The 21,324-nt window shown below is 30.4% G+C and overlaps 2 protein-coding genes across 2 annotated transcripts in view; one reads left to right on the top strand and one right to left on the bottom strand.

Moving 5' to 3' along the window:
* LOC134710617 (endoplasmic reticulum membrane-associated RNA degradation protein-like) overlaps positions 1–2,687 on the top strand; it is a 39,485-nt gene extending 36,798 nt beyond the window's left edge. The window contains exon 16 of the mRNA XM_063571000.1: positions 2,329–2,687. Within this exon, the coding sequence (XP_063427070.1) occupies positions 2,329–2,458 (130 nt within the window). The 3' untranslated portion in view covers positions 2,459–2,687. The remainder of the gene's footprint in view (positions 1–2,328) is intronic.
* Positions 2,688–5,086: 2,399 nt separating this feature from the next.
* Positions 5,087–12,123, bottom strand: LOC134709292 (potassium channel subfamily K member 16-like). Its single transcript, XM_063569459.1, has 5 exons — positions 11,918–12,123; positions 9,651–9,812; positions 8,600–8,932; positions 6,506–6,678; positions 5,087–5,462 (listed from the first exon to the last, which is right to left on the bottom strand). The coding sequence occupies exons 1-5, from the start codon at positions 12,117–12,119 to the stop codon at positions 5,277–5,279; spliced, it is 1,056 nt and encodes a 351-aa protein (XP_063425529.1). The 5' UTR covers positions 12,120–12,123; the 3' UTR covers positions 5,087–5,276.
* Between the last annotated feature and the right edge of the window lie 9,201 nt (positions 12,124–21,324).

Genomic DNA, 21,324 nt, shown 5'->3' with positions numbered 1-21,324 from the left:
CAGTGTGAAGTTCAGGTTAAAGTTTTTGGTCAAGGTAGTTTTTGATGAAGTTAAAGTCCAATCAACTTGAAACTTAGTACACATGTTTCCTATCATATGATCTTTCTAATTTTAATTCAAAATTAAAGTTTTGACCCCAATTTCACGGTCTACTGAACATAGAAAATGATAGTGTGAGTGGGGCATCCGTGTACTATGGACACATTCTTGTTATGCCCTTTTACAAATGGAAAAAGTTTGCTTTAACTAAATGTTATGAAACATATACACAATGCTTATTACCACAAAAATCAGATCAAGTACAAATTTGGGTAGCATCACTTCTACAGTTCTTGAGTTATGTCCCTTTATTAGGTCATATGCAAAGGGGGCATCATCTGTGTCCCATGTACACATTCCCCATTTATCATCATCAGGGACATTCCATTAATTTCTGAATTTAAATTATTAACAACTAGAAAGACTGTATAACAGAGCTTTAGAAAATAAGACTAAATGTCAAATATATGGGTTAATGTATAACTTAGTATAGTGGCATTCAAAATCATCAATATTTTAAATGAATAAGAGCTTTTACAGATTTATCATTTATATGGATATTAAATTAATGTGTTGGTGTTTCAAATTTTGACGTGCTGTTGTCAGGTATATATTTACCGCTGGTACCTAAAGTCATTATAAGTTTATTGAATATTCACAAAACAAATGATATCTCGATGAAATCAATACAAAAAAGTTTTAATTACAATCCTACAGTATTCTTTCTTATGAATTAATTATCATGGCTTAAGTCATTTGGTTCAGCTAAGTCTGACAAACACTAGATAGTAGTGCAGACTACAAAGGACATAAATAAATTCCTCTTATGTAATAAAATTACAGAACTGTAACAGTCTCTAATCATTTAAAAAACTTAGCATGCAAGTTTTTTTCGTGTCCTTTAACATTACTTTAAGAATTTTGATCAAAGACAAATTGTAAAATTGATTAATTCAATTTAATATTTTCTGTCAGAAGAAAAATAATCCTATTGATATATCAAAATAAATGCAAGTTTGTATTAATGTGATATTCATTCTGTTACAACTTTTATTGATTATGAGTACATCTCATTTTCAATATCTCCTCCATGTGTAACCAAGTTTTTTTTTTAATGTAGCCATTCAAACTTAAGTGTTGAAAATGGAAAAAAATAAATAAATAATTTTTATGCGCCATTTATGGGCATATTGTTTTCTGGTCTCTGCGTTCATTTGTCCATTGGTTTGTTCATCTGTCTGTTTGTTAGTCTGGTCGTTTTTCATCCATTTGTCTGTCTGTCCCACTTAAGATTAAAGTTTTTGGTTAAGACAGTTTTTAAACTGAAAAGACAATTTAAGGCCTACAATCTTCAACAATTGGAAAAAACAGTACTGTAACTTTGTCTTTGAAAGACCAAATGTAAAAAATATGAAACAATTTAATATGATTATTATTATGTAAAACTAGGGTTTAACCCTGAGGTTGGCATATGTCAAATAGCAACATGTTCTTTTATTGTTTTTGCAGGGTTTTGGGGGTTGGAGGGTTGAGTATTTAAAACACGCTTATCTTGAATTGATTTGAATAAGTTGTAAGTTCAAAGCTCCATTTAAAATTATGATTACTTATGAATTATTAACTATTTCTAAATTCTTTAAGTTCAGTCTTGTATAACAATATGATAATAAAGACGTGAAGGACATCAAAAAATAATTTTCTGTCGCACGATGATTTAATTGAAAATTATAATTTGAAAAAAGTAATTGGTTAAATCAGCATAAAGGAAACATTTCTTTATCATTGCTAGAAAATATGTCACACAACATCAATTTTTATTCTGATAATCTTTATAGCATTGTAGTAAAAAAAATATTCTCAAAACTGTTAAAAACAGTTGGTTTGTGTTCCCTCTGGTTTCTCTGCTTGCTCTACAAATCTTAACTTATCTGCATGATGAAGCCAAGGTCATTGATAATGGTATTAAACACAAACATACAACCAAACCACTATAGTCCAACAATTACACAGGATACCAATAACATATATGTACAGATACCAATTACATATGTACAGATACCAATTACATATGTACAGATACCAATTACATATGTACAGATACCAATTACATATATACAGATACCAATTACATATTACAGATACCAAATTATATATGTACAGATACCAATATATGCCCCAAGTGCTGACAGGGGTGCAGAAATATGGTCCCCTGGACTTCTCCTGTCAGTTGGTCAATGTAACAATATTGTATGGTTGGCTATTATATTTTAATATTTCTTTATTTTTCAGGTGTTTAAAGACGGTATTACAATTTGCAGAAAATTTACGAACATACACAAACTCTGAAAACAACAAATGGATGGAATGTGTTAACTTGTCTATTAAAACCATGGATAAATTAAAACAATTTATAACTTGATATATAAGAGTATTCCTTTTTTTTTTGTGTGCTTATATTATTTAGTGGATCATTTGTACAAAAGTTAGTGATGTTTCAGTCAGTTTCACAGTTTTCATTGCAATTACACTTGTCAAGATTCATTATTAAGAACAGATATTTCAAGATGATGTGTATGAAAGAATAAATTTTGTTCCTGATAAATTCCGTAATAGGATGTAAACTAGAAGAAAACAATATAATGACTTTTGACTTGCTTGAAAACCACTTCAATACGATTCATCCACTATATACATACTATGATTACTGGTAATCTTTCCCATTAAATATAGTCATATTATCATGTTCTGTGGTGGTTTTTAATTTCTCTGCACTTTAAAATTCAGCTTAAAACATTATCTTCTTGTAATGAGTAACACATCAGTTTTGGAGTAGGATCTGTTTACCCTTCCAGAGCACCTGAGTTCACCATGACGATGGTATTTTTTAAACAACCTTGACTGGCTATAAGGCCACAGGCACAAAACAATTCTGAAACAAGTGCATTTGTATAAAGCCATCACACAGTCACCCCTAGAGTTTGATGGGGTATGTGTTGCTCAATTTGTAGTTTTCTCTGTATTGTTTTGTAAACTGTTTTTTTGTCTTTTTTTTCACTCAGAGTTTGATTGCCCCTTGGTATTTTCTCCCTTTTGTGAAATTCAGCCTGCTCCATATTTGACGAGGATCTATATTTTACTTAAATGTCTCGAAAATCTATAGTTATGAGATGCAACATAGAGTATTGTATATATTTTAAGGTTTTCAGTTAAAAGCTTTATTGTTCTATCCTGCAAGAAGCTATCTTCATTTTCTATTTCATACAGTTTTTTACTGTTTGGTATATATATACAAAAATGGGTAAGACTATAATTATGATTCCATTTATTCATAAACAAAGGCTCACATTTACACAATTCTACATTTTTCTTGTGTTTATTTAATACTGTTAGGAAACAAGCTTCAGCAAGCCCAAAATGTAGTCCAAGAATTTCTTATCTTCCTAAAAAAATCATTTAAAAAACAGTTATTATGAAAAGGTCAATGCTTTCTTCATGAAATGCGCTCTTAAAGAAAGTCTAACATTCACAATATGCTTTGTTTTTCTTATGTATTTATGATACTAGTACAAATGCCATATGAGTTTATTAGCCTGCTGGCTTTATCGGGAAGGAAATAAAACTCTCCCCAAAATCAGTTGGTAATTACCTGAACATTTATATTTTGGCAAATTGAATTGTGACATTGAATAAATACAAAAGATATGGGATTTATTCAAAAGGAACTAAAATGTCTTCTTGAAAAAAACAATCACACATGATTGAGGGATAGGTTTTAACCATTTGATTAATTTCACAATAATTAATGCCAATAATTGCGATTTCACTGTTTGAAGATGCACACTTAAAAGTTGAACACCTGCTGTCTGTATATTGAAAATATGAACCAGAATTAGGTATACTTAGTAGTTGCACACCTGCTAAAACATTTATTAATGTGAAAATAAAAGTCTGTGGACATATAAAACTGTCTAAAAACTATACACACTTAGAAGCTGTACATCCAAGTAAGACTGAATTAGAATCATTTAGAAGTTGTAACAAAGGTACATCGAAATCAAACTATCCTACAATGAGTCACTCTTATTTTTTATATATGTTCACTTTTTTTACACCCAACAAAATCGGACTATACTAAAATTTGACACATAGAAGTTTTGTCTTTACATTCTTCCAAACAGACTGTCTTTCAAATTGACACATGTTTAAGTTGTACACATGTTCCCAACATTCATCAATATCAGACTGTCGTATAATTTGACACACTTAGAAGTTTTACACATGTTCTTTACATTCATCAAAATCAGACTATCCTAAAATTTGACACACTTAGAAGTTGTACATATGTTCTGAACATACATCCAAACAGATTGTTCTACAATACCACACTTAGAAGTTGTACACCCGTTCTTTACATTCTTTACATTCGTCAAAATCAGACTATCCTAAAATTTGACACACTTAGAAGTTGTACATATGTTCTGAACATACATCCAAACAGATTGCCCTATAATGTCACACTTAAAAGTTGTACATATGGTCTTCAAATTCACTGAAATCAGACTCCTAAAATTTGACAAACTAAGAAGTTGTGCACATGTTATTTACATTCATAAAAATCAGACTATCTTAAAAATTGACACACTTAAAAGTTTAACACATGTTCTTCAAAATCAGACTATCTTAAAATTTGACATACGTAGAAGTTGCATACATGTTCTTCATATTTATTAAAAGCAGACTGTCTTAAAATTTGACACATGCAGAAGTTGTACACACGTTCTTTATCATCAGACTCCTAAAATGAGTCTTATGACACTCTTTGAAGTTGCACAAATGTTCTTTATACAGCAACAACATACTGTCCTAAAATCAGTCTTTTGATAGTTAGAAGTCGTACACTCGTTCTTTACAACATCAAATTCAGACTGTCCTAAATTTTGACATTCTTAAAAGTTTTACACCCGTTCTTTATACTCATCAAATCACACTGTCCTAAAATTTGATACACTTAGAAGTTGTACACATGTTCTTTATATTCATCTATATCAGACTGTCCTAAAGAGAGTCTTTTGACACTATAGAAGTTGTACACATGTTCTTTACAACATCAAATTCAGACTGTTCTAAATTTTGACACACTTAGAAGTTGTACACCCGTTCTTTATATTCATCAAACCACACTGTCCTAAAATTTGACACACTTAAAAGTTGTACACCCGTTCTTAACATTCATCAAATCACACTGTTCTAAAATTTGACACACTAAGAAGTTGAACACCTGTCTTATTTTTAGTCTCGTTTATAGCATCACCTTGTGGTTTGCCCCAGGATTTATTTTTAACATTCGTTTTCACACTACTTGCTTTTTGATACATTGTAGTTTTTGTTTTCTTCAATTCAACTTGAAGTCTGTCAATCTCTCCCTGTAAAAAGATAAAAATTATATACGTTTGTCCCCTCGAGTATTTATCATGTCACCTTAGTTATGCACATAATTCCATGTTCCCGTTGCGATTAGAAGTAGCACATAAAGTATGTGTCTAGTCTTGATAGTCTTTAAAGATAAATGTAGTTATTTAAGGCATACAATATGTCTATTAATTGTTATCTGATTAATGTCCAGTGGCTATAGTTCCATGCATATTCAGGCAAAATCCACGGTGGTATCATCGGCTCAGTAGTCGGTGCTTCGGTACTAACATTATTGATAACAAATTATTCTTAAATTTCACATTTACAAATGATGAAATCACAAAAAAAATTATGGTCCCTCAGAAAAGTTGACCTTGATGACATTGGCTTTTCCTTTAGTGTATCTTTTGATCATATACCTCATTACGTTGCTAAGCTTTTATCTGACTGAGACAAATAAAATTCTCAGGTTTTTTCTACACTTAATAGTGCTAAAATAGCGTGATATGTGAATAAAATATTTGGCTTATTACATCAGCCTGTGTTTTTATCCGATTCAAAATCAGAAACTTGATAACCCTGCACGGAATTTGCAAACGGTAAAGATTAATATATCTTTCAGACATTTGATGTGGAAAAAAAATCCTGAAATCAAAAGTTTTTACAGTGCTTTCCACACGTGTTGAAGAACGGGCAGTTTGGTTTTTAAACTCTGCACATAAAACGAATTTCAAAAGCTGGTATCTACACAATCATATTTGAACACGCATATTTACAGCCGATTTTGTAGCTAAGGCTAATATCTTTGATTAGCTTGCTTGCTAGCTGAACCATGAAGTCATTGTTAGGTAAAGTATGCTATCCTCCTTTCAAAGTAGCCTATAGTTCTACAGACAGATAGATTGGTTATCTGTCGTACTAGTCTACTCATAAAGGAGGATAGTTTACCTGATCTAACAATGACTTCACGGTTCAGCTAACAAGCAAGCTAACCAGAGATATGTCCTTTGCCTACACACTCAATGGAATCGGATGTAACAAATAAAATGTTTACCTCTAATGCATCTTTAGTGAACTTTTCTACTTGTTCTGTTCTTTTAACAAACACATTGGTAATGTAGCTAATAATGAGAGATACGTAAGCTAAACCAAATAAAATCCAAGCAAAAGTCACAATTCTGTAAACATCACCAGCTCCCTTGTCACTCAGACGGTTCTCCGATATAGCTGAAAATTAAAAAAATAGTGTTTTACATGGAAAAAAAACCTTTGATATAGTCAACAATTTTTTAAAGTTACGAAATAGAATTATGCAAGACAATAGATTCTTCGATATTTAGCTGAAAAAAGTAATAAGTTAGAAGATATATAATTATAAAGGACAAACGATTCTTCGATATAGCTGAAAATGATAAAAAGTCAAAGATAGGAATAGTTTATGCAAGACCATAGATTCTTCGATAGTAGCTGCAATTAAAAGATAGAATTATGTAAGAAAAACGATTTTTTACATAGCTACAAACATTCAAAAGTTAAAAGATATAATTATGTAAGAAAAATTATTCTGACACAGCTACACACACTCAAAAGTTAAAAGATAGAATTATGTAATAAACGATTCTTTGACATAGCTACAAATGTTTAAAAGTTAAAAGATAGAATTATATAAGTAAAACGATTCTTTGACATAGCTATTAATGTTCAAAAGACAGAATTTTGCAAGACAGGAACACTGTTGCCAGTTCAATAAAACAGATTCTTCAATATAGATGAAAACGATAAAAAGTGAGAAGATCGAATTAAAAAAGACAAGCTATTCTTGTATATCTCTTTCATTCAAAAATATATTTTTTTAAATAGTTGGAACTGCGGTAAATCAAAGGTAACCGACATTGAAGAAAAATTCGTGTTTCATCAGATAATTTTACGCTTTTACTTTATCGAAAGTGCATTGTTTTAATGCAGGCTGCAACTTCTCAGTATGTATTGATTATGTTTGAATATTATCTTTCAGAAGTCTAGAATTAAAAATTAAATGTGTTTGAATAGCTATTTTAGATTAATGTTCAGATGCAATACTAAGATAGATAGATAAATGACATAGATAAGTGACATTACATAATTATTATATGTCGTAGGGTAAACGGATGAAAACAAAACCGACAAACATTAATTCAAAGGAATTTAAAATTTTGATAACTAGCATACCCTTCCCTATCACCGTAGTCTACTTTAGTTTTTTTTGGTTTCAAGTTGCCTCGTCAGATTTAATCTCAGTTAAACTTTTTATATTGTATATAGTAGACTTGTTTGTCTCATAGTCTTTTTCTTCCAGTATGTTGCTTTGCGTCATTCTTCGACAAATTAATTCTAACCCCTTAGTTACCCTGGACTCCCAGAAAAATTCTCTTAGATTTGTTTAACCTAAATGTGCTAACAGTGTCACTAAAGCTGAAATACAATTTTCATGTCGAAAGTGCTAGTTGAGGATAAAAAGAACAAACCTGAAATAAGTAAAAGGACAAACTTAACTGAAGCCAATAATAATCACTGCTCAGATATACAAGCAGTAGACCAGTGAAACACACTTTTGATAGAACCACACACACATAATCGTTACTTCATTGGGGCAGTGTTATATACAATGAAACCCCGGCACAAAACTGTGCTGCGTCATTTATTAAATGCTGCTATCAATATCCTCATACGTCTGTCCTTTTAACAATGGATCACAGGAGTACCTGCTAGCTTAAAAATACCTTTCATACGGTGCCTTGTGGATTTGAAACCTATTTTAGTCATTTCAATTACTGTTAATGAGTTGATTGATTCACATAAAACATCTGGAAATCTTAGCTACAGGGGCAAAGACAACTCTCATAGAATTATACCACAAGAGAAAGCCTCTTTATAATAGTAAAGGTAACATTTCTCATCGTTCTAAATCTAGTTCTGCTGGCTTTTTTTATTATTTTTCTTAAACTTTTGGTAATAAATTAATACGTACTCAACTTATTTTAACCCTTAAAAAATATTTCTTTCGTCTAACTCAGAATCAACAGAATGGGAAGCCAATAGCATATACCCCTTTTTTCGTTTTCTACAGCTCAAACGTTTTTGGATATAATAGTTTTAAATAAACACTTACCGGCAACGTAATCTCCAAAACCAATGGTTGACAAGGTAACAAAACAGTAGTATAGTCCATCTAAATAGTGCCACTTTTCTACTTGTTGGAAAATAAAAGCAGGAACAAGGAACAACATAGTCAATCCTAGACATACGATTAGAACCATATTTAATACTTTATTTAAAACTGGTTTTCTAGAACATATTTTTAATCTATTCACTTTTGTAGAAAGTCTTGTTAATAGTTGGCCCATATAACTTAATACTACCATTGTCAGAGGTATTCCAAACAATGCATATATAACTAATGCTAAACGTCCTTCTTTCGTCCTTGGTGCCATGTTTCCATAACCTGCAATAAGATTAGTTTTGATAACAATGAAAAAAAAATGCTGAAGGCATAAATTAACATAAAACAGTTCGAATAAATCAAATTAAAAGAACATCCATAAGCAAAAGACATGGAATATCTTAACATAACACAAATAAAAGTCTTCTTTTTTTAGGTCTTTTCTGGATGCAGCTCTATTGATTTGCGTTTTCAACAACAAAAGTGTTTTCCTTATTACAGAGAACCTGGTAGATAAAATAAATTCTATATCAGAACAGTCTCAAGAAGATTTAAGATATCATAAATATTGGACAGACTTAATTCTGGAACTGCAGAATTTTGACATTTTCGGCAATTAACAGATCATCTCCATGTTTTGGTGAATAAAAGAAACCATGATACGGCGTTTTAAAAGAATGACGTAATAATTTCAAGGACTTAGAATCATTCATTGTTTGCTGTTCTCTCAAAGGTCGTGATGAGTCCTTCTAACATGAAACTGGCTAAAGTTCATAAATGTCTAACGGCAAGTTCAAACTTCTACTTGCACTGGTTTGATCTTTTTCTTTACTAACGATGTCGATCATGCTAAACAACTTTATGTTGAAGAAGAAAAAACACAAATAATATTTTTTGTGACTTATAAATTGCAGAATGCAAAGCTCAAAAATAAAAAATGCCGTCTTCAATACAATCTCTTATTTCAAAAGAAAATTTTGAGTTGCAGAATGAAACCTACCAATTGTAGAAACAACTGTTATAACAAAAGAAAATGAGCCAGAAAAGTCCCATTTTGTAGATATCGTTTCATTTCTTAAAGTTCGCAATGCGAAATCCGAATCAAGGGCTATCTTGGACATGAAATTTTCCATTTCTGTAATATCCACACATGTATTATTTCCTGAAAAAAAAGAGTCATAAGATTTATATTTGCATTGTTTCACATACCATGATTGTGTAATGCAAGACTTCGCAATTTTGGAATGTGTCTGTCAGTTGATATTGCATCATTCGAACTTATGATAAAACGAATTTTCAATTTTACTTCCTCACAATATATCTGCAAGCTATGCACTAAACAAAATATAAGTATAATGCGACCTAAATTTCATCGTTTAACAATCGCTGATTCATTTAAGAATAACTTCTGATTCTTGTAGCTTATAAAGAAGATCACAATAATTTCACGATGATATCACTATCATTAGTTTCTTCATAATACATGTGAGGACATTAACTATCAAATATGTTATAGTAATAACAATTGACCTATATGAAATATTTTAGTCAATAATAATTAGATAATAACTTTTCAAATAATCGGATAACAAACCATCCATGTATATTAAAAAAAGAATATATCAGGTGAAATTGAGTACAATCAGTTTAAGTTGAATGATTTCATAAATCTTCAGCGTCCAGTGGCAAATGTTACAAACAAATTTTGCATTACAACATTTCTATGTCGTGTGATTTTGTGTAGGTTGTTTTTTTTGAAAGACCAACAAGGCTAGCTTCTTCTTTTTTGGCGGTCTTTATTTTTCAAGGTAATAAATAAAATTGTATGCATGGTATACATTCGTCCTATCCCCATTACTATTTGTATTTGCCCTTTTAAACTTAAACGACATCCCCGGCGCACTTGAGGCGAAAGCTACCGCGATATCATTTAGGCAGGTTTTGATGGATTTATTGTAAGCGTGAGTTGTTTCGTTCTAAAAAGAACTTACAACTATTAGCCTAAAAAATGAAGAAGAGTTTCCTTCTTGTAGACTTAAAATACAATTTGTAGCTAATGACATTGTATATGTTCAGCAATGCTAGTAATCCAGTTCCGAAGCACTTTAATACTATTCCGAAAATATCATTGACATTTATAACCATATAAAAATGATTAACAGTCTACAAGCAGTGCCAGACTCTTTTGTAAATCTCATTTATCTTGCAAATTTTTGTTTCGAGCTGAACATGTAAGAAAAGTTGATTGTGCTAGTATTCGAGTTTACCAATATGATGAGATATTTCTAAACAGATCACAAACACCTGAAGAAAAGCTGACCATAATCACAAGTAGACAGATCGATAAGAATATTTATAAAAAAAAGTTTTAACCATGAAAAGTAAAAAAAAAAACGTGTAATAGTAATATGTGAACAAAATCTTAAGTTCTCAAACACTTTCATGTAGCGCTGAATACATGAACATTTTGAAAATATGGAAATGTGCAAAAAAATCTTCTTTTCAAAATCAAATGTTATATTAGACTCATCCAATGGTGAGCTTGTATTTACTGGGATAAGTTCAAAAGATACAGGTAGATTTATGAGGGAGGTCATACATGATAAATACATCGACTTTTTGCAAGTATCACTACAAACATTAGCTCGACGGCATCCCTTTCCCCCCTTTTTCATAATCCTGGACCAGCACTTGAAGGATCAGGGATTTTATTAATTTGTTCACAACCTCACTGCAATTTCAGGTACTAGAGACGATAATCGAAATTCTTGTATCTTAATATTTGTCATTATCTTTTCTATGTGGGAAGTGGTATTCCAACTTATCCTGGAATATTACGGTTCAAGTATTATTGTCATTGTTTAAAAGTACAAGTGCACGTGATAGATATAAATTAAAAATTAGTAAATTCAGCAAAATAAAATATTAAAAATGAATAGTCGTTTAAACAGTGCACCACATGTGTATTTCCACTTGGAATTGGAGGAGTAATCAGGACCATTTGTTTTTTTCAATGTCAGTAATATTTGAAAATATATGTATAGGTTTCTCTTAAATAAAGATGGATACGTAAACATTGATACTAAGTATTATGACTGTATGAAAGAAAGTGTTTTTCATCTTCTATGGTTCAGTTCACGTGCAGGTCTTCAATGATTATCGGTATTCATGATTATTAAGAATTTTATAATTGGCATCAGCTCTTCATGATAATAATTGCGTTTAATGAATGGATAAAATATAAAGTAAAGTATACGTTTACCTTACCTAAAAACTTTTGAATAGCTTTTCTCAAGTCATGCCGTCTATGAATTTCCGGTTGGCCCTCTATTTTCTGAAACACCGCTGCTCCAATACAAAGGTAAGAAACGGCAACAACTAAAAGTAGGGTAATACGTTTCCAGCCGGGTCCTTCGTCGTCTAAATTTTGCTCATTTCGCTCATTTCGCTCAGTGTCTGGTATAACCATACTTCAAATTTCACTCGAAAAACGCAGGAAAAAAACAAAACTTTTAATATTGAATTTGTGTATATTCACATCATAGATAAAGCACTAAGTACCTTTAAGTATAACATTTTGTTTTTACTTTCTATAAACACAAATATCTATCCTCAAATCTTCGTGTTTTTTTAATTATTCAAAAAATCCGTTTATTTCAGTTTTGTCGAATCCTTAATAGAATTTATCACGTTCAAATACTACAATTAAAAGAAAATGTAAATATTTTGTCAACTTCCCTGCTCTAATGTCATTATCGGATGTTTACTCTGGGACATTAGAGATGCTATAATTATTTTATTATCTATCTCATCACAAACGGCATCATTCGAACTAAGGTGCAAAGGTGACAAACCTTTATTTATTATTTTGTTTTCACAAAATCTTTTTATTCGATCAACAAATACGATGTCACAAAATTAATTTATAATCCGTCATTTCAAATTGTCGCATGCCAAAACTATCTTTTCGGGTAGTCAGGAACAACTAGCATTAACGTTGACTTTCATTACATCCCCTCTGAAAAGATGATTTGTCGATTCTGTAATATAATACCTTTTCTGAAAATTAAGCACCTTTTACTGCAAATCTATAAGATAACTAAATTATAGAAATAAAATTCTCCACTTAAAGTAGGCTAGCTTTCTCATGCCGATAGCTAGGTTAATACAACTGAGAGGAAATTCTCTCTGGATAATAAATATTTACTTTTATCAATATTTCATGCCTAAAACAGAAAATTGAACTAAGTGAAAACGGATAGCTGGAATTAATATAGATGACAATTAAAACGACGATTAGATCATTTGCAGTGCGAGCATTGTTTAAAATAACTTCTACCATTAAAGGATTTTTTTCTTTTATTGTCTCATTTGCACATTACTTAAACAATTAAACAAGAAATGAATAACAATTTGTCAGTATAACCAATTCAAAAACGCAAATTTTCGTAATAGATGATATTGAACGAGAGATATTTTAGCACGATGCTTTTCATCATAAATGAATAAGGATATGTGAAGGCACATAACGTTCCATTGTTGAATCATCCCAAACCGGATCCAAGTGCACCATAGTTAAAACGAACTACTGTCTATATGTAGCATTTTCTAGTCTTCATTGTTCGTTGCTAGGTCTAAAAGAAAAGACCAGCTGTTATAGAACGATTTGTAAAGATTTCTTTGTCATCAGCTTAATATACTACTGAACTTTTTATCATTACAATTTGAAAGAATAGTTGCTAACACATATCAGCACTTAGATAAAACAATTAAAATGGGTCGGACATTACTCACGGATGCTGGAAGTACCACTAGTTTTAATTTAAAACCCATTTGTGTTATTAGTATGAAAATGAGAAACAAAGCTTTGCCAGCAACACTTAGGAATCAACATTTTTTTTTAAATGTATTCATTTACATTTTATTAGGCTGTTATAACGTCCCAATAACTAGTCTGAGGAGAGGAGTGGTATTTAATTCCAATGTGGGTTTTTTCGTCGCGAAAACAAATGTGAGTTTAAGTAGATGGAATGCGTCAGTAGTAAACGTCAATAATTAGGCAATACTCTAACATGATAAGCTATACAGAGTGCAAACGCCAAGATGTCCGAGACTCTCTCCTGCTTAGTTCATTTTGACTTGAAAGCATTACTTCAGCTATCACAAAAAAAATGTTGGAGATTGACGTTTAGAGCCATGGTTTTATATGTTACAAAACATAAGATATTAAAATCTACCCAAAAAAAAAAAATTCACCCGTGCAAATGAGACTTGCAAATTGAATGTACGTCAAAAGTTTCAGAAAACTCTCTTTGACGTCGTGGTGATGTAACATCGTGTTGTAGGAACATCGTGCGTAACGTTACGGGGATTTCAGTCCTCCATAAACATAGGTCAAGATCAAAATGTGGCACCATTTAGGTTAACTTGATATGGAATTCCTATTACCGTCTTTAAGCGAAGAAGTAAGTATTTGTTTTACCACCGAAAGGTAGTTGGTATAGCGGAGTGGGCAATTTACACAGCTATAGACGGTTCTTTTATTTTGTTTTTTATTTTTATTTTTTTTAATTTTTCAATACCGTATTCACTTCACTGTTGTATATGTTCATGACGTTTTTATATTGTCTACTTTTTACGGGTGTTCAATAAAAAAAAATGATTGCTTCGTCGAGCGCAGTTAAATACGACCGCAGAGGTCCAACCATGAACAGTTGAGGCAAAAATGGACACAATATTTGCGCTACATATAGGTCTGAATTTGGATTGTAATTAAATATTTGACACATAATAGGTTTCTGACAGAATAACTATAGTCAAAGAATTGGTGATACGATTTGATCTATATTCATATTTTTCAAATTAGAGTTTTCATCCCAATTTCACGATTCACTAAACATAGAAAAGGAAAATGCGAGTGGGACATAAATGTACTGGGGACACATTCTTGTTTTTTTTTACCATTCCCCAAGATATGGTAATTATCTCAATTCAAATTCCCAATGGAGTTTGCAACCATAATAACCATGATAACACATTTGAATACCACAAAAGTCTCAAATGACATACATAATCATGTCTTAAATTAATATTCCTTAATCTGTATTTTTAATAGTAACTTCTAAAAATAAATTTACAGGTAATTACCTCAAGACAATACAACATTTCTTTATAAATAATTTAACAGCAGTCTAAGGGAGATAATCCAAACATATCATTGTCCTTAACATGTTTTTCCCCCCACTTGCTGCCCCCTTAACCGTTTGACCCATTACCCCCAAAGCCAATTATAACCATTCCTTTGTTGTATGGAAACTTGAGGTATGATTTCAGAGATATTCATACACCGTTCCACAAGTTATTGTCTGGAAACTAGAAAATCTTATTTGGGCCCCTTTTTTACCCCTTATTCCTAAGCTGCTAGGACCATAACCCCTAGAATCAATCCCCACCTTTGAAGTTTCTATTGTGGTTATAAACCTTGTGTTTAAATTTCTTAGATAAGTTAATATTTAGTACTGTCATAAATATAGAACAAGGTCTAGAATTGGGGCTATGACCATTTGGGAAATAGGTATTCCTTAGCCATGAATCAAATTTAATTGACAATTGGTTTAGATTAGAAAATAGCCCAGTTCTCACCTTTTTCATCTAGATTACTTTACTTCTTATGATGCCTAGGTTTGTTTTTTTAGCCAAGTTTTGTATTCAAGTTCTGACAATTGACCACTATTCTACTGAAGCAGAGATAAGACAGAAATTCTAAATTGATGGTGAGCTTAAAGTCATTTGGCAAACCTCAAACAGAGCCAGCTTTTGTGTGTTTTAGTTCACAAGATAAACGTTCACATCAAACTGTGTAGTCCTACAGATGCACATTATCCTGACTACAAGCCAACATGTGATCAAATGCTGAGTTCAAACGTAATTCGAATTCGATTGGCATTAACTAATTTGAATTAGTTTAATTCGCATTCGAAACATTTTACGTCCAAACATCAATTCTAATCTGAATTGCAATGCGCATCAAATTCGCTTTACTGTCCAAACAACATTAACTTTTAATTCGTATTAACAAAAACATATTTCTAGTTCGAATCAATTCGAAATTAAAAAAAAAGAGCGTGTGAATGCGATTAGCAAATTAGATTAGCATTCGATTCGAATTCAATACGAATTAAATGCCCGTGTGAATGAGGCATTACTACTACTAAATGCCAGGACATAGGTCATTCTTTTTAACCCATCCAAATTTCTTACATGTTTATACTATTTACTGAAGTTCCATCAATATAAAAAATTTGAAAAACAATATGTTTATGTATTTGTTTTTCATTCGTTTTTTATTGGTACAAAATTGAGGCTGTTAGTTTTCTTATTTGAATTGTTTTACACTGTCATTTCAGGGCCTTTTATAGCTGACTATGGGGTATTGGCTTTGCTCATTGTTGTAGGCCGTACAGTGACCTAATGTTATTAATTTCTGTGTCATTTTAGTCTCTTGTGGAGAGTTGTCTCATTGGCAATCATACCACATCTTTTTTTTTTAATATATGGAAACCTATGCTTTTCAAATAAGCTAATTTTTCAAACAAATGCAGAAACTTGAGAGTTATGTGTATAAAATAAGTGTTATCCCTCATCAATCAATGCAGATTTAATCATTGCATGCCATTTGAATGTAAATGAATCAAAAACACTTTAGACACTTCAGGCCCTATCATAAATAACCAATTCAAAATTAATCAACATACAGCAGATATCACCTTGGTGGTCTAGCTCAGCTAGACCACCAAGGTGATATATTCTAGTTTGAACTGACATCATATCAAGCCTTTCTCATGAAGATTATCATTTCAATGCCTTGTGCTTTGAAGATATTATCATCCATTTTACCATTTCTACCAAATAGGAATAAAACCAAATCTGTACAAATTTATCGTATTTATATAGATTAGACTGTTGGTTTTCCTGTTTGAATGGTGTTACACTAGTAATTTTTGAGGCCCTTTATAGCTTGCTGTTCAGTGTAGCCAAGGCTCCATGTTGAAAGCAGTACCTTGACCTATAATGGTTTACTTTTATAAATTATTACTTGGATGGAGAGTTGTCTCATTGGCACTCATACCACATCTTCCTATATCTATCTAAAGAGCAGATTAGACAAATGTCAGTCAGACCACAGAAGGGAAGATAACTGCAGAGTATTTCTTACTGTTATTATAACAATTGACATCAGACATGTACCAATATAAAGCCATGCAATGTCTTAAACTTTGAATCATACAACATGACGAAAAGTAAATTAACACAACTATCATCTGATATTTTTTATTTTTCTGTATACATATATGACTAATCCTCTATAAATTGCACTTTTAGTAACATGATACCATTACACAATAAATAAACAAATGGAATGTACAAATAATTAAAACGTCAAAAAAACTTAACAATTATCCTTTGTTATACATAAATGATTGATGCTAAGATTTATAATCTATTTTGGATCTACTGAAGAGAAATTTAAACAGTACTTTATTGTCAAATAATGTTTACAACTCATCATCAGATTGCAATGCTACTTGGTAGGTATTCTTTGTCTGTTACATTTTTGGATTTAATGCTTGAACACTGACTTTAAATATCAGTACTATTCGTTGGATACCAATTTTGTTGAATTTGTGGGGAACAGATGAACTACAAATTTAGATGTTTAACAAATTATAAATTTTCTATTGTCTTGTATATCAACTTTGGCAAAACCATAAAATCAAAGATCAATGAAAATGTAAGTTTTCCTCAATACACGAAAATTGGAACCCATGAAAGTAAATGACTCCATAGTACTTAAAAGTCATAAGATTCCTTGTCAAGAAAGTAATAAAATTGATAAAGAGAAACTTTCCAAGCTGGAGAAACAAAACGTGTATGAAATGCTGTAAAGTGACTCTATTTATACCATAACAATTAAGGATGTTTCTATTTAAAGGGATTAATATTTGTTTACTGAAGTTCATTTATAATAATCCAATAAAACTTGAGTCTTAAATTTGTCATTTAGAAATTTGTTATTACTTTTTTTTCATTTTACTAATTAGGTACCATAGAAAAGTGAAGTAATCTATAGCTGGAAAGTCTAGTAGGATCTATCATACTGGCTGTCCATTTTTGTTTGTTTCCAATGCATTTCAGAAGCTGGAGATTAATGTGTTATTCATAGTTTATTCGTAATAATCATTCTCTGCCATTTTAATGTAAATAAAATAAAAGTGCATTAGCAACCTCAGGCTCTACTATAAATTACAAATTTAAAATTTAAAGTCCCAGTTTTTATAAACTTTGATCAAATTTTGTTTTGTGCACTTTTAACTAAAGAAAGCTGCATTTGTGTTCCTAAGGGTAATTAAAGTAGATGAGCACATGAAAAACAAATTGACTTTAATTAGTTTTTATGCATCTTTATTTTTAGGATAATTTCTCTCCTGGGAAATTAGTGTAAATAAAATAACAAGTTTATCCAAGATCAAAGAAAATAATATATTATGGGCAGGTTAGCTTGTCTTTTTCATAGATAAGTTATATATTATTTCTTTTGACAAAATTATTTTGTACTGTGGAATTCATTATTATTCATTGGATACTAACTTGGGTATGGATAAACGTGGTAGATATTAATGAGTACAACAAACTGCAAACTTTCTATAAGCTTGAAAGTTGAATTTGTTTAGAAACTTGAAATCAATTCAGTATCCTTATTCATTTTTTTACCTTGAAAATAAATATATGCACAGTATATTCCAGCTATTGTTGGACAGATTTATATGTTCATAGTGAAACTAAGTTTCCAAAGAATTATATATAACATGCTTCATACAATATTTCCACAAATGCATAACAAAAATAAATAGAGCCTTTCGGGAAGTGTTCCCTTTCAGAAAAGGAACTGCTATTACTCAAATTAATGCCTCTGTAATTAGTAGATGGAAGCTAAATACAAGCAGCAAAAAAGTACGTATCAATAAATTAATAGTGCACACATCACTTAAAATATAAATGGTGTATAATGAAAAGTAGAACTAGATATGCAATATATCTGATAATGCAAGCATCCACAACCTTCAAAATTTTCAGATCTGTTTGATTTCTCATGATTATAATAGAAAACTAAATGGCATTATTGGGCTACTATCTGAAACATCTGAGTTAATGGATTGAATTTTGATTACTGTGAATTCATTACTATTGTTGAAAAATTAATTTTCTGGGATTTTGTGGGTATTTGTGAACAAACATTCTTTGGTTCGAATGAAGTTTTGGAAAAAGCATGAAATCACATATCCATTGAAAACACAATTTTTCTCAGTCTAAGATAATTGATATCCAGGAAAATAAATCTAACTTCAAAATGTTGAAAATGTGACAAAATTAAATGAAATGGAATAAATAAATATAAAACATGTCTAGCACTTGCATGATTTAGTCTAAATATGCTATCAGAATGTTACCCCCATCTTGCAGATGTCACCACTAGAGACCAAATAAAATAATTAAGCACAGCATTAAAAGTATGACTTTTCATATCCTGAAATTATGATATTTATCCGGGTATGAATGAAATTTGATTAAAACATGATAGGAATTAGATGAGTGAATATAAATCATGCAGAACATAATTATTTCTTCTTTAGAATTATATGTTTTACAGATGCAAACAATGTCAAGGTCTCTATCTAAATTTCTTTTATGACATCAAAGTCAGACTAAGCTTCTTTATATCATATCCTTAGCTGAAATTTTTGCCAATATATGTAAAAACAAAAACCAATACTCTTCTAGTATAGATTCATCCCTGACCAGAAAGAGCAGTATTTTTATTCTATCAAAAGACATGATCCCGCTAACCAGAATTCCACAAATAATTTAACAGGGACATGAGTACTGCAGAGTGGCAAATTTTTGCAAGGGTATATTTTTGTTAAATTAAAGGTAAAATTGCAAAATCAATTCTCCCAGGGAATATGATCTTTAAGATCAAATAGGAAAAATTAACATATTTTTTCAAGAAATCGTGAAATTTTAACTCTGTGATTAGAAACCATTTTACAGTACAAGTACTTTTTATAGACAATAAAACAATGAAGAAATGATTACAGGGAACCGGAGACATTTGAGTTTTGTGACACTACAATGACCATGAATAAATTATTACTACAACAGTATATACATCATTGACATTAAAAGCTAAACTAATACTTTCTATACATGTAAAACAAAATCAAAACAAGGATATCGAGTTTATTGAGCTCACATAAATAATTTTAAAATCAATTTTCTGAAATCAACAAGGATATACAGAATTGTTTTACCTAAGCCATGAGAAAATAATACAGCTAATTTTTTTTTATTAAAAATAAATTGTTGCAGACCACTGAAGGGAGATAACTATTTATTCCAAAATTTTGTAATTTTCAAATTCATTTAAAATTCTTGGTATTCAACATGTTTTTCATACTTTTAATCATTTTCCTTTACTTCATAGGAAAAAAAGTCAAGACATTTATTTATAGAATAATTTAAAGATCTTAAATCTATGTAAGTCAAAAACATGATCAGAAAATAATTTTGGGGTAATCTGAATTTTGTGTAGAAAATAATCTTCTTAAAAAGTTTGTGTAAAAAATTATAATTCTGAACTATTACTATCACTTTTAGTGAAATAAACAAATGAGACATTTAATTTTCTTACACTCAATTCATAAAAAAATTTCCAACACAATCTAGCAATTTTAAACAAAACAACAATAACAATCTTGAATTATTCTGAAGAAATCAGTTCAATAGATTTTTTTTTAATATATCCCCAGAAACCTATAACTCTTTACAAGATGATTTAAGTATTTTATTTATGAAAACATTATTGGTGGTTAATATGTAACTGTTCCTCTGAGATCAACATCTGAGCAAGAATCCAGGAATGCAGCTTTTTTAAATGATTAACCATGAATTGAACTTATTTTTCACAAGAATGGATAAATGAAAACATCATAAATTCCTGTTTCAAACAAACTTTATATAGCTAACAAAAAATACTTTTATTTTTTTAATGAGTTTACTATTAGATGTCAGAGCAATTGCATGCAAATTATTGGCTAATATTTGTTATCATTTAATATGTTTATTTTGTGAAATCAAAAAAAAAAGAAGCTTGCACACTACTGTTGACAAATAATGATGTCCTACATTAATAAGTATTCATATTTTCAGCATGATAAATTAATTACACAACTTTGTTGTATTACAACTTTAAACAGGTGTTAACAACAAATAACAAAATACACAAATGAACACAAAATACATAATATACACCAGGACATTTTAACAATTTGCACCAATATTTCTCTACCAATTCAAATTCTCCCAAGTATGATATTGAATTGTAAGGTTTAAATTCTCCCAAATTTGTGTATTAAATATACATATTAAAACAAAATGACAATAACAAATGGCTGGAATTGAGTTTATGTCAAAAACATAAAACTACACATGTTTGTTAATAATGAGTGATATTTAAAAACATTTCTCAGAAATATATATATATATATACATATTGGAATCATATCGATACAATTAATTAGTACAACATTTTTTTCACTAATATATATTCTTAAATT

This window comes from Mytilus trossulus, chromosome 3 (genome assembly GCF_036588685.1).
Source record: "Mytilus trossulus isolate FHL-02 chromosome 3, PNRI_Mtr1.1.1.hap1, whole genome shotgun sequence".
Taxonomy (NCBI): Eukaryota; Metazoa; Mollusca; class Bivalvia; order Mytilida; family Mytilidae; genus Mytilus; species Mytilus trossulus.
The sequence above is the reverse complement of the archived record's forward strand: the minus strand, read 5'-3'. Positions and strand labels throughout refer to the sequence as shown.